Raw genomic sequence first — 14,607 nt, forward strand, 5'->3', positions numbered from 1 at the left:
GAGTCGGAAAAAGGAAAAAGAAAAAAAGGAAGGAAAAGGGAAGGAAGAAACGAAATGAAAGGAGAAGAGCACCTTTGTTTGTGAACATAGATGGTTGCCCCGGTCTTATTATTGTATGTTATAGTAAAACATACATGCGTGCTATGTAAGATTCCTATCCCCCTTTCCCAATTTGGACATCCTATGTGGTTCATTCATATCTCTATGGATCACATTTTCATTTTGGAATGGTGGAAAAGAAATGTAGAATCAGAATCAATCTATATCTGTTCTGCACACACATAAATATTCCCCTGAGAATATTTTCAATAAGAATTTTTTTCCTTAGCATTGGTAGAGCTATGTATTAGCTTCAAGGTTCCTGCCAAGTGTCGTGAGGCATGAAACAGCAACTCATAGGAAAGTCTTCAAGTGTTTCCAAAGATCTCCCAACACTGACGCACCATGGACTGGCTACAAGGGGAATATTTTGCTTATATTCATGGTGCCCAGTTAAATACATATTAATATATTTATGCTACTTAGAATGGAAACTCTTAGTCTTTCTTTAGTACCTTGTTATTCCTTTAGACAAAAATAAAAGCAAGATGAAATATTCAAGATTGCAAAACTAGTTTCATTTTAAGTGAACTGACTTAAACATTGCAAGTTGTTTCTTCTATTAGAGTTATATCAGGCAGTAAGATTACTGACCTACCTGCACACCTTAGCCAAGGCTTTACAAATGGGACCTGCAGAGCTTTGAGTCTTGCAGGGACTTGTAACTTTAATTAAAATTACTCATATTCATTTAGCTTACCTTACATGGTACTAATTATTTATTAAGATAGCAACTAATACTAAGCAGTTTATAGGTGAAATTGTACTTTAAATTCAAGACAAATTTTCTTGAATGTTATTCCTATTTAGCAGGTATGTAAACTTCTCCTTAGATGGATTAATCAACTTGAGCCCCCTAAAACTAATTAGTGAGTGATTCAGCCAAACTTCACCCACGTTTACTATTCTGGAGCACTGGGATGTTAGGCGGTTGTGTACGCGGTCCCTCTCGGGAGCAGCCAAGGAGTTTGTTTGCTTCGCCACCCCTCTCAGCACCTTGCCCACCTTGAGGTCGCGGACTTTGTAGGCTGGCTTCACAGCTCTGACATATGTGAAGTCATTCTTCCATGGTCCTGGTGTGCCAGGTAGCACACTACAACTCCAGATACCACTTCTCTGACATTAGACATTGTCGGTTTCTACCCTGTCTTTGAACTAGGACATAAATGTCTAAGAGACAAGTTGCTGAACCTTAATTAATACATTTTATTTCATTAGAAAATAATAAATTATTCATTGGGAAGTTAATATAATTATAGTGATCTGGTTTGAATAAAATAGAGAAAACCTGAGTTATTTAACCCACAATATCATTTAAACAAAGTGTAGTTTTAGTTAAGAATGTAATGTTTTGCTTTCTTACAGAAATCCTGATGTAGTATTAAAGATCACACAGAACCTGAATTGTATGAGTGCCAGTGGGTTGCTTGGGTCTGCAGAACTGACACACGACTGTTTTCTTACAGCCTCTTCCTTGGTTGTGCCGCTCCTGAGTTCCACGACTCTCCTTCAGCGACTGTCCAGCATACTTCTTTCCTTGATGTCAACCTACTTGCTTCTAAGCACAGGGTATAAACTTTTTCTATTTGAATTTTTTTTGAGAATTTTGTATGAGTACTGTATTTCATTGTTTCTATGCCTTCCTCTCCCCCTCCAGCTCCTCCCATTCTCCCCTCTCCTTCTCAAGTTCATGACTTCTTCTATAATTATTATTATTACACATTTATATGAATCAACTTTTCTTAAAATATAATTTCACAGTTGCAAATTTAAAATTGACTTTTCTTCTTTAGTAGCTAAGCTTTGAAAATAAAAATGTTTTCTAAATCTTGAAGGATAAATTATAAATATTTTATACTCTTTATGTGAGTAGGTAACTTTGTCTATAATTTTATTTCGTTTTTCTCATTATTTTCATAGTATTGTCTGTCATCTCTTTTGTTTTTTTGAGACAAGGTTTCTCTGTGTAGCTTTGCGCCTTTCCTGGATCTCGCTCTGTGGACCAGGCTGGCCTCGAACTCACAGAGATCCATCTGCCTCTGCCTCCCAAGTGCTGGGATTAAAGGTGTGTGCCACCACTGCCCGACATGTCATCTCTTTTTACTTGTAGGAATTGCTGAAATTTTATTTAGTTATACTGTTAGGAAATCCTAATAGGTTATGGCAGAATTTTAAATCCAAAGTGTTTTTAAGAAGGATTTTGTTTTTGTTGTTGCATTCTTTTAATGCATTTTTCCACAGTGGTATGATCTCTGTTCCATTAAGTGACTGGACAGTATAGCTAGAAGTGAAACAGAAATTTATCTTTAACACAGAACAGCATCATTGCTTCCTGTTGCTCTTAAGAAAAAAAGCTATATTGTTTTAAAGCTATTCAAAGGCAGAAAATACAGCAAATTATTTTTAAAATAAAAGAAATTGAAGAAAACTTGTGTATGTTCACAATTTAACTTCTTTAATTTAAGCCTTACATCCATAAGAGCTTTTATCACCTGAACTAAAGAGGTTTGGACATCAGTCTGTCTTACCTTTGTCATAACATGAAACCTCAGCTCTGGCACATAAAACTTTTCCCCTTTCTATTGACAGAACTTCTCATGATGCTCTTGCTTTGAGAGCATAGATAACTGCTTTCACAGTTATGATCTCATCCTTCTTTGCTCATTATTGGTATTAGTTAGTGTTGGGATTTTTGTGTGTAAAAGATTTAGGGATTCAAGTGTAGTTAGAGTTTTCCTGCCTGGCCCACAGTCAGGACAAATCTCTCTCACCCTCCAGTCCCACAGCCGCTCAGACCCAACCAAGTAAACACAGAGACTTATATTGGTTACAAACTGTATGGCTGTGGCAGGCTTCTTGCTAACTGTTCTTACAGCTTAAATTAATCCATTTCTATAAATCTATACCTTGCCACGTGGCTCATGGCTTACTGGCATCTTCACATGCTGTTTGTCATCGTAGCAGCTGGCAGTGTCTCTGACTCAGCCTTCCACTTCCCAGCTTTATTCTCCTCCTTGTCCCGCCTATACTTCCTGCCTAGGCACTGGCCAATCAGTGATTTATTTACTGACCAATCAGCAACACACTTGACATACAGACCATCCCACAGCACTTCCCTTTCCTTTTTTTTTTTCAAAAAGGAAGGTTTTAACCTTAACATAGTAAAATTACATAAAATTTGGGAATTTGGGCGTAGCTTCTCTTTCTACTTCCTGCTGAAGGGGGGCGCTGTATCTCATGGGGACATAAAGAAAATTTTAGGATCATGGAATAGTCCGTGAGGGTGTATCGTCTGAGTCAGTTGCCTTGAAATGGTTTTGGATGTTGGATCATCTGGGCCTTGGTGTCATCGGAGACCTTTCAGGGGGTCTTGGCTGGTCAAACCTGATATATCTTAATCTGGAACAAATCCATAGCCTCTGGCTTTCTGTGGGAACAAAAGCAGAGTCTCCTTTCCAAAGCAACACATCCTTACATCCAAATTTTGAAGTCAAGGTATCTTTAAAATATACATATTGGTTTAACTCAGCTTCCTTTACAATCAAATATCTCTCTGCAGTTAAGAATCCCAAAGACAACACAATCCAGATTCTCTGTGTAATATTCATCTTTACGTGGCATATTTTATATATTAATTTTACTGTCTCTTTAAAGACTTTATTTTTTAAAACTATGTATTTGTTTATATAACTGTATATATCACCTTTTTTGTCTCTTTCAAGCCTACATATATTTTACACACATTGTAAACTATTACATCTGAATCTGTCTTATTGTGAATCTATTGCTTTAAACTGCAGCATTTGTAAGACTGAACCAGCGCTATGGCTGCTGGCTCCGCCCACCTCACCTTCCAAACATGGTGTTCACCAGCTCTGGGAGCTATAGTGGGTCTATTACTATGCTTTTATCCAAGCAGCGTGCAGCCCAGAAACCTCCTTTTTTGTTTTGTACTAGCAAAGGCTAAATCCACCACGCAGCTTAATGTGCCAATTGCAGAGGCCTCATTCCTGCCATAGGGCAGGTCTAGCACGCACGCCAGGAACCCACAAATAGCTCAAACCAGCAGCTGCTGCTCATTTGAGAGAGACAATTAGGAAGCTGTTTTTAGCTCTGTTTTAGAATCTTTTTTCTCAGTTTTTAGGTGGAAACTCTTGCCACCACGTTGGACGCCATTTGTAGCTAGAGTTTTCCTGCCTGGCCCACAGTCAGGACAAATCTCTCTCACCCTCCAGTCCCACAGCCGCTCAGACCCAACCAAGTAAACACAGAGACTTATATTGGTTACAAACTGTATGGCTGTGGCAGGCTTCTTGCTAACTGTTCTTACAGCCTAAATAAATCCATTTCTATAAATCTATACCTTGCCACGTGGCTCGTGGCTTACCAGCATCTTCACATGCTGTTTGTCATCGTGGCAGCTGGCAGTGTCTCTCTGACTCAGCCTTCTACTTCCCAGCTTTATTCTCCTTGTCCCACCTATACTTCCTGCCTAGCCACTGGTCAATCAGTGATTTATTTACTGACCAATCAGCAACACACTTGACATACAGACCATCCCACAGCATTCAAGTTACAGTGCCCAATTTTGCTTTTTAATAGTATGTGTGACTGGTGACACTGTTAAAACTTCTTTTTAAAAAATCATAATTACCTGTTAGTGAATGCGGGTGGGTGTACAAGGGAATTATGACAGCTTATAAAGCTTGGACAGTCCTCTGATGATTCTGAACAGAGTGAACCCTTGGTGAGCAGACCAGGCAGCAGACTTCAGGTAAATCTGCTTAAGATCCTGAAGTACACTTCCTGTCTGGGACTTCCCATTCCATGGAGGGAGCAGTTCATTCTCACTCACTCCTCCCCATCTCCTACTAGATGTTTATAAGTGAGGATTCCAGGGCTACAGCGCAAAACCACTGCAGCAAACCCTGAATAAAGCAACACAAAGCAGAGTCTGATTTTGTTTTTAATATACCTCATAGATTACTCTAAAGTAGTGGGTCTCAAGTGGTGGCAACCCTTTACCCTTTACAGGTGTTGCTTATCAGATATTCTGCATATCAGATATTTATTTACATTATGATTCGTAATAGTAGCAAAATTATAGTTATGAAGTAACAACAAAAATAATTTTATGGTTGGGGGTTACCACAACATGAGGAACTGTATTAAAGGGTCGCATCATTTAAGAAGGTTGAGAACCACTGTGCTAAAGCATGAAATGGTAGATGAGAACCAGTGTCCAGAATAGAGCCGCAGTATAGCTTCTGAGAAAAACAACTGTAGCCCACTACAATAGGCCACATGTAACAAGGAATACTTTGCACTTTGCTAAATGAGGCTTGCTTATGGCCTTGTTCCTTGATAAATATGCTATTTCTTTAATGCGTTTTAAAGTATGTGTTAAGGTTACAGTGTAACTTGGGTTGAAACCTTGTCCAGCATGTGCTAGGCCCTGAGTTCAGTATTCAGCACCACCAAAGAAAAAGAGTCTTCAAATATTTCAATTTTTTCATTATTATTTGAAATATAATGCTTTGTTTTTATTCTTGCTTTTACATGTATTGCAATTCAAATATCCCTTTGAAATAAGGAATTTATTTCCAAAGAAGTTAATTCACTTTTGTTTAAAGTTGAAAATCTCTAGGGCTGGAGTGATGGCTCAGCAGTTAAAACTGCTTGATGCTGTGGTAGAAAAGACTGGTTCCCAGCCTCAACATTGGAAGCTCACAACTGTCTGTAGCTCCAGCTCTAAGCGACCCAGTGCCCTCTTCTGGCCTCTGAGGGAACTTGCATGCATGAGCACAAACTGGCATGAGAACACATGCATGTAAAAAGAAATCTCTTTTAAACATGCAATTTTTTTTCTTTTGTTTTTGGAACAGGGTCTCACTATGTAGAGCAGCTTTGCATGGAACTCACAGAGGTCTACCTGGCTCTTCATTGAGTGCTTGGATTAAAGGCATGTGCAATTATAACAAAATTGAAAATTTCTTACCAAATAGATTTAAACAAAGAATTTGGTGGGTTGGTTTGCCATGAACTCTGAAACATTACTTTAAAATTCAGTGAAGGCAGTTTTTATAGTTTCTGTGTTGACTTTAAAGGGAAGAATTCTTGTCTCCCACCCCTCATCCCCCCCAAAGAACTCATTGTGTAGCCCCAGCTCATTTCAAACTCTTGCTTCAGGCTCCTGAGCATTGACATTCCAGGCATGTCACCAAGCCCAGTTTGTCATTTGAATGTGATTTTACTTAATCCTCCCTTACATCCTGTGAGGATGAAGGGTGCTTATTTTAGAACAAATGATAAACAGAACAGACAAATTGAGTAAATACCACTAATATTTCAAATTTTGGCTAAAATATGGGATCTCAATTCAAATTAGACTCAGCCCAGAATTCACCATGATGCTATCAACAGGTTATTCTCAATTTAAATGATTTTGTAAGGCATCTAGGGTCCAAGGCCTGAGTCACTCTTTAGGAATCTTGGCTGTCCTAACTATTACAGAGACATTCAGTAAGTGTTGGCCAATGGACCTTAACATCCTAAGTGAACTAGACTTGAGAAGTCCTTGTGGACTACAGATATGAAGTGAAGTGGGCACTAAATCCCCCTCACCAAAGGTCCCCACATACTCTTGTTTTTTACATTCTCCCTGACTGACATATTTGTGGGACACAGCTATGAACATGTAACATGGACATCATGAAGACTTTTCTTAGTTGCTTAATAAAGAAATCTTATGCTGAGCTTGCTTCAAGATGTACAATTTTGAAATACATCTTGAAGTGTGTGAGAATCTAGTTGTTCTTATTCGACAGTGATAAACATAATTTGAAATGATTTGTATTTCCCCACATTATTTTCAATATTTTAGAATAAATAATTTTATTATATTAGCACCCTGCAAATTAAAATATCCAAAAGATTTTGACCTATATAAGAAATTAAGGATAAAATCTCATCATTTGGGGATGACATTGTTCTATTAAGAAGTCACACTTCTCCAGGGAGTAGTGGCACATGTCTTTAATCTCAGCACTAGGGAGGCAGAGGCAGCCAGATCTCTATGAGTTAGAGGCCAGCCTGGTCTACAGAGTGAGTTTCAGGACAGCGAGGCTACTCAGAGAAACCCTATCTTGAAAAACAAAACAAAACAAGTCACACTTAAGAGGTTTGTTTGAGAAAATAATTATTTTAGAATGAAGAAATAAGTGCTAATTTTTTAACAGTCACTTAGTAATGATTTGGCCTTTTTCAGGTTCAAAGGAGTGTGTAATAGATTTTAAAAATGGTGGAACATGTCTGTAATTCTAAGCACTCAGGAGACTGAGGCAATAGTCTGAATTTGAGATCAGCCAGTGCTATATAGCAGGAATCTTCCTTTTAAAAACCAAAGCCTTGGTATCTTGGATTCTTTTCTTCCTGTTGCCGTGATAAATACTCCGACAAAGACTTAAGAGAAGGGGTTTGTTCTAGACCAGGGTGTAGTCCATCACAATAGGGGATTCAAGGTGTCGAGCTGAAGCAGCTGTTCACAGGCACCCGTAATCACCAGTAGAGAGCCATGACAGCATGCTATTGCTCATGTTACTTCTACATTTTGTGCAGGTCAGAGTCCCCTTCCAGAGAATGGTACTACCCACAATTGACATGATCAGGGTAATCCTTCACAGGCATGCCTGCAGGCCCATCTTCTAGCTGATTCCAGAGTCTATTAAGTTAACAAAAAAAGACAAATGATCACACAGGGAATGTAGAATCCTCTCTATAATGCACAGGGGTCTGGCTTCAGTTCTTGGTAGTGCAAAATTCAGTTAATAATAAAAAAGAATAAAATATAAATCTTAGAAATAGATCTGGATTAGAAACAAAGGAATATAAAGAAGAAAGGATAGGTTAAGTTTGATTATAAGTAAAAATAAATATTTCTTAATATAGCATGAGTTTATCCTGTAACTTACTTCCTTGGAGACAAGTTTTATAATAGTATTTTCAAACATCAATTTAATGGTCTTGAGAGACCCTCAAATAGATTATAAGAATGACATCTAGTTTATTTTAGGAAAATCAAAACCAGGAAAGTTCATGCCTAAAACCAGAATATTACTGCTAAGTATGGCCTTACTAATGAATGCATTAAAAGACATCATTCAACATCAGAGTCTGTATTTAGCTTTTAAAAAATGGTCTTAAAACTGTGTTCTAGTCACTCAGATTAGTACAGTTTCTTGATTTCTTACTGGTTTTACAAATAGTGAAGTTAATCACGGTTTTGGGCAAAATAGAAGTTTCTCTGTATAATTTAGTGAATATTCAGACAGAAGAGATTCTTAAAATAAATGCAGCTTTATTATATTATAGAGTAATAGTAATCTTAAATTCTAACAATGCATCCTTGATTTAATGAATAAAAAGACTCATTAGTAATCAGCCCTGAATTAATTTTATGCAAATGAAAGCTATTATAATTCTTGAAAATAGTTTGTTAAGTTAAATATTTCCTTCTAAAATTTTGTTTACATTATCCCTTTGCTTTGCAAAATATAATACAGATCTAAATGCATTTTCAGCCCATTGCAGTCTGCACAGAGGCCAAACCAGCAGATTGCAATTTAGGGTTCAGTGTTTCATTATATCCTCTTCAAATCCACAGTGACATTTTATTGGTCTTTCCATATTAATTTAGATTTGCAGGCTGTATATGAAAATTGTCTCAAGAATTAAAGTCTCTTAGGAGGACTGTTTCTATCTGATCTTGTCTGCATTTTGGAAAGGGCCAGAGCTCTGAAGTACTGAGCAATTTATGGTTGTGTATTATTAGAAAGAATGACTTTCACATGCAGCTGAAACTGTTTGTCAAAGTCATGGTGCCGTGGGGCTGCATAGATGGCTGGGCACAGAGAGCTGGTTGCTCTTTCAGAGGACCTAGGTCCAGTTCCCAGAATCTATATGGTATTAACAACCTTCTGTATACCTCTGGCCTCTTTGCATACCAAACATGCATGCAGTGAACACATATTCATGCAGGCAAAATACTCATCCATAGAAAATAAAATAGACCAATCTTTTCAAAGTCGTTATCTGCCTTTTCCTAGATCCAGTTAATCAAGTTTTTTTTCTTTCACATTTCCAGCATTGTGCACACCAAGACAAACCAAAAGAACCATTACTGTGGTGTAGGCCTGCAGTGGAGCTGCTCGTGGCTATAAATAAGAATTGTGTTTTGCAGTGTTACAGTAAAAACTGGAAAGTTGATTTTATGGGTCAGGAACTGAATCAACTTTGAGTGGTGGAACTGGGTTGGTGGTGTCCAACCTTATGTGGAAGTGGACTAAACCTTAATGAATGGCCAGGATACAGGCATTCCAATTTTTTCCCCAGTGTTTTAAGTCATTGTAATGATAATAGTATCACCACCTTCTGATAGGGTGGGGTAAAGGAGGAGATAATTACTTGTACTGTTGAGGCTCTGGTGTATTTCTTTCCAACTTTTAACATCTAATTAATCATAGTACATAGAGTATTTTCTATCTTTTTTCCTACTTATTTTGGAAATATTTTTTCATATAGATTATTGGCTTCCTTTACCATTTTAGTAGATGTCTAATATTTTGTGATATGAATACATTTTGATTTACTTAGCTGTTCTTCTGAGTATATATATATTAATATTATAATATACTATTATACTATGTATTACATATATGTTTATATATATATTTATATATATAAAATGTTCTTTGTTTTTGAGACAAAGTCTCAGGTAGCCCAGACTGGCCTCAAACTCACTATGTGGTCAAGGATGACGATGAACTTTTTTGATCTTTCTACCTCTGCCTCCTGAGTGCTGGGATTACAAGCATGTGCTGTAATCATTTCTAGCTTGTGTAGTGCTAGGGATGAAGCCAGGACTTCATGTGTACTTGGGAAGCAAGCACTCTACTAACTGAACCACATCTCCAGCTCAGTAGTGCTATTTATACTTTCCAATTCTTGTTTTCTTACTTGTTTTTAATTTTTGTTTCTGTCATTTTAAAAAATACTATTTGGAAGTTGATTTTATGGGTTAGTAACTGAATAGACTTTGAGTAGTGGAACTGGGTTGGTGGCTATGAAACTGGCTGTTTCTGTTTTCCGAGTGTTTGTACAGTTTGGATATTTTTTGTGTGATTTTCACTATGATGTATAAAGCCCATTAAGCATGAGCTTTTTTAAAAAAATTCTATTTGTTTTAAAAACATTGCTATTTTGTATCACCAACAAACTATAAGAGGTGTTATTTTTATCATATCCTTAGTACTGCTCTTTTTCTTTTCAAATAAGAATACCAAATACAACTTTAATGGGCTATAAATGACTGTGCTTTGTACTTTTTTCTGTACATTTTGCTAGTAATATTTTCTCATATATATAGTCTATGCTCATATCTTAGGACATCCTGTATCCTACACACTCGGTGATTATATATATTTCCTCAAATCTAGATGTTTCTGCCAAGTCTTCAGTATTTTTGTTTTATCCTTGTGGTAGAGTTGAAAGCATTTTTGTTTCTTTTGTATTTTCATGTCTGGGAAATAGTGTCATAGGGCCCAGAGTTCAGTGGTAAAAGGTGAAGCAAGGTTACATTATGTCTTTTTGTTTTGTAGCTTCCAGTCAAGTTAGTTATTCTTTCAGAACCACTTCTTGTGAGCTAGACCTGCATAGTAGCCACTCTGTTCATAAAGTAGGAGGTGTATAAATGTGTTTGTATGATCAAAGCAGAGTGGTAAGTGCTGCAGTAGAGTATTTGGGGATCATGGAGGTGCAGCATTTACCCCAAGCTAGAGTAGAAGCAGTTTGGAAAAGGCTTGGCACTGTTACCTTGAGTATTTCTTTTTTGTTTTGTGTGTACTGTCCTCCATCTTACAGAGATACAGGTACATTCATAATCATTGTCCTATGAACATGCAAGACCTTTATTGCTGCCTTCTGTAAACATCTTTAAAATAAGACTCATAGTGAACATGTCTGATTTTCTTAGACTAATATTCTTAGATTGTGGTTTATGAATGTTTTTTATGTTTTGATACATAGCATTAGATGGTATTCCACTATAGAGGGTGTTTCTATAAACAGAGTATGAGAGTCTATTTCAATGTACTCTTGTCAACACTATGTTTTTATGTTGACAAACATGATAAGTAAATATGGCACCTCATTTTTGTTTTGATTTCCCTCTCCGTTAATTATATAGCCAGACATATTTTCATGCATTTATTGATGCCTTTATTTTCTCATTAGGGGTTTGTATTCTTGTATCAAACTTAGGAAGTTTGCAATATTTGTCTTGCTCTTATACATATATTAGTGATTGTACCTCCAAATTATCATATACCTTTGTCTTAGCATTTTCTTTCTTTTGTGAATAGCTGCTGCCTTCTTTAGGAATGATTTTAAATATTTCCACTATTTTAAACATGTAATTATCTGAAGATTTAATGAAGTTCAAAAGAAGATACTGTTGAAGTTGAAATTTAAATGTATCTTTCTTTCCTATCCTTGTCTGGAAAACTACAAAGATTTTGAGTATTACTGCAATTATTTTTTTAAGGTTTATTTCATTTTTATTTTATGTATATGACTGTTTTGCCTTCATGTATATGCACTGTTTGTGTACCCAGTGCCTACAGAGACCAAAAGAGGGTAACACATCCTTTGGAACTGGCACTACAACTATTGTAAGCCAGCATGTGGGTGTTGGGAACCAAACCTGGATTCTCTTTAAAAGCAACAATTGCTCTTAACTGCTGAGCTATCTCTCCAGCCCCATCACAATCATTTTAAGAATGCTTTCTAGTTTTGATTTTCAGCGTTCTCTGTTAACGTTTTCATCTCTGTGCTCACACTTCCCACCTCTTAGGTATGAAGCTCTCTTTCCATTAGTGTTGTCCTGCTTGATGTTTGTCTGGATACACATAGAACAAGAGACCCTGCAGCAGCCTGGTGTTTCCTGTAAACAGAAGGTAGCTGTCCAAACCATTGCTACTTTGTTTTCAAATATTCTCTCTGCTACAATAATGTTACAGTGTTATTTCATCAAAATTCTTTCTGCCTAGAATTCTAGCGTTTAAAAAACTTAGCAAAATTTACTTGGTATTAATAATTAAGGTAAACATAAGGGAAATTTTCATTTGTAACAAAACACAATTGTACAGTTTTGTATGACATGTATATGTTGGGTTTTTCCTAGAAAATTATTAAAAACCAGATTTTAAAAAATACCAATATAAGGTGAACAGCGCATGTCAGTGGATAAAAGTGCTTGGCAATTGGCTTCCACACTTGATGATCTGAGGTCAAGTGGTAAAAGGAGAGAGCCAAGACCTCCACATGCATGCCGTGGCATGTGCACTGCCTACTTATCCCCCCAGCACATGCACATGCACACACCTGGTTTCATCTGCAGTTTCCCTCTGACAGTTCACTTGATCATAAGGTGATGTTTAAGTAGCTATTGTTGTTTCTCTAGCCATCCTAATCCAAGGTGCTCATTCTGTCATCTCAGTGACTGTGGCCTCTGACTGTATCTTTGACAGTTTGCACACTATGCTATGCTTAGAACTGGACAAAAGCCAACCACTTTTAAAGGATGTCATCATCTGAGGAGTTAGAAAGTTATGTGATGTCTCTCATCTGTTTTAGAAGTAAGGTAATTCTGATAAATTGGTGACAGAACACTCAGTTTTACTGAGGTCAGGTAAAGAAAGACTTGAGTGCTTTTGTGCACCACTGCCCTTACCTAGCTCCGGCTGCCTCCCAAGAGGCATTGCTCATTCAGAATAACTTTTCAGTATAGAAGTAGCCGTATTGGTGTGCATGTATGAGAACCAGTATGAATAGATCAGTGTAAAGAATCAAGAATTATTCTTGATAGTATTTCAGGAGAGGGGAGATCACTACATTGCTCTAAAATTCTACTTTTAACTAAAAGCAAGGCTTTTTGTTTCTGTTTGTTTGTTTGTTTATTTGTTTTCAGAAAAGAATGTCAAAGCATGCCAGGTATTTAGGGTATTTAGGGTATGGCAATGGAGAGAGTTCTCTTTTCAACTCTCTTTTCGCTTCTTTTCTGGGGTTGGGGACCTAAACAAGAGTGTCTCCACATTATTTAATGGAGTAACTTTCCCTTTTATCAAAGATGGAAGTATTTTGCCTTTATAAGGAAAAATAATGTATCTGCAAAATAGAATTAGCAGAACAAGTAAGGGAATACATGTTTACTTTGTGCCATCTTTTTAATATCATATAACTGATTTAAGAAGACACAAAAACTGATAAATGAGGTTTCTGCATAGCAATTTGAAAGTGCAATATTTATATAGGGCAGGAAAAAGATCAACTCTTACTTTAATGATGTGATAATACCACAACTCCATGTAGCCTCTTATTATTGTATTTTGCTTTCCAGTGGATTGTATTAAGATGTAATTAAGCTATTTTACTGTTGTGAGTTTTTTTTATTTGTTTTTTTTTTATGTAGGCACAGTATAAATTCTTAGCTGTTGTTAATTTGTAAGACTGTAAGCTAAGTACTATAGCATATTAATGTATTTCTTCCTATCCCCCAGCTCAGCAGCATTCAGTTCACGTATAACACTGATATAACTCAGTTACGACTGCTCAATCTGGATGACATCCGTAGGGCCTTTTTCCTTGTATCCTTTATTGGGACTTATAAGATCTGACCACCCCATTTTAATAGAATAAGATGATATAGAAAGTGTTTCTGCTTGTTACTTAATAGTGGTATTTTATTAGAGGCCAGTTAACTTTCTTCTCAGCTCGAGTTTTCTCACATATATAGTTCTCATCAAAATTTAGAAAGGGCAGATGCTAGGCATTTAGGTCAGAGATAGAGTGCTTGCTGAGCATGCACCAGTCCTTGAGTTCAACACCTAGTAGTGCAAACAAATAAGTACTTGTTTAACTATAGAAAAATGATGTTGCAAATGTGTGTGTGTTCCTACCATTCAGTGTCTTAGTGGTTAAGATTTTCATCACATATACACATACTCCTTAAAAATAAAATGTTAAAGTTAGAGCTAAATTCTCCTTTCAACTCTCAACTCCTGTTTCATTTCTCCTGCCCTAGAAAAAACCATTCTGAGTTTGTATTGTTGTTAGGTCAACACCCAATTCACTGGTGGGCTTTGGATCCCATCAAAGGCAATACCATGGAATTACTGAGCGTTACAAGTTTGAAAGATGGCATGGTGAAACCTCAGTTCAGGAAGACCTACTGGTCAGCTACAAGAAATTCATAGGGAGTTACTCCTTTGAAAAATTACCTAAATTTTCAGCTTTACTGAGGTAAAATTAATAAAAATTATAAACATGGAAAGTGTGTTGCTTGATGTTTTGCCTTATACAGCAAAGTGATTGACACATCCTGTTCTACTCAGCTGCCATTTGCATTTCCCCCTTTTCCTTCCTCCTTCACATTCTTCTTCCTATCCTTCCTCT

At 36.8% G+C, this 14,607-nt stretch overlaps 1 protein-coding gene across 6 annotated transcripts in view; it reads left to right on the forward strand.

Moving 5' to 3' along the window:
- Pign (phosphatidylinositol glycan anchor biosynthesis class N) overlaps positions 1–14,607 on the forward strand; it is a 177,403-nt gene that overhangs the window by 84,388 nt on the left and 78,408 nt on the right. For 5 of the 6 annotated variants that reach the window (XR_008217785.1, XM_052736493.1, XM_052736492.1 and 2 more), the window contains 3 exons: positions 1,566–1,668; positions 12,008–12,110; positions 13,713–13,799. Coding sequence is in view for 5 of the 6 variants with exons in the window: in XM_052736493.1 (XP_052592453.1) it covers positions 1,566–1,668; positions 12,008–12,110; positions 13,713–13,799 (293 nt within the window). In the remaining variant the exon portion in view is untranslated. Of the gene's footprint in view, positions 1–1,565; positions 1,669–5,984; positions 6,157–12,007; positions 12,111–13,712; positions 13,800–14,607 lie in introns of those variants that run through there. The other variant, XM_052736496.1, reaches the window with a different exon arrangement.

This window comes from Peromyscus californicus, unplaced genomic scaffold (assembly GCF_007827085.1).
Source record: "Peromyscus californicus insignis strain IS unplaced genomic scaffold, ASM782708v3 Scaffold_14__1_contigs__length_90479793_seg_1, whole genome shotgun sequence".
Taxonomy (NCBI): domain Eukaryota; kingdom Metazoa; phylum Chordata; class Mammalia; order Rodentia; family Cricetidae; genus Peromyscus; species Peromyscus californicus.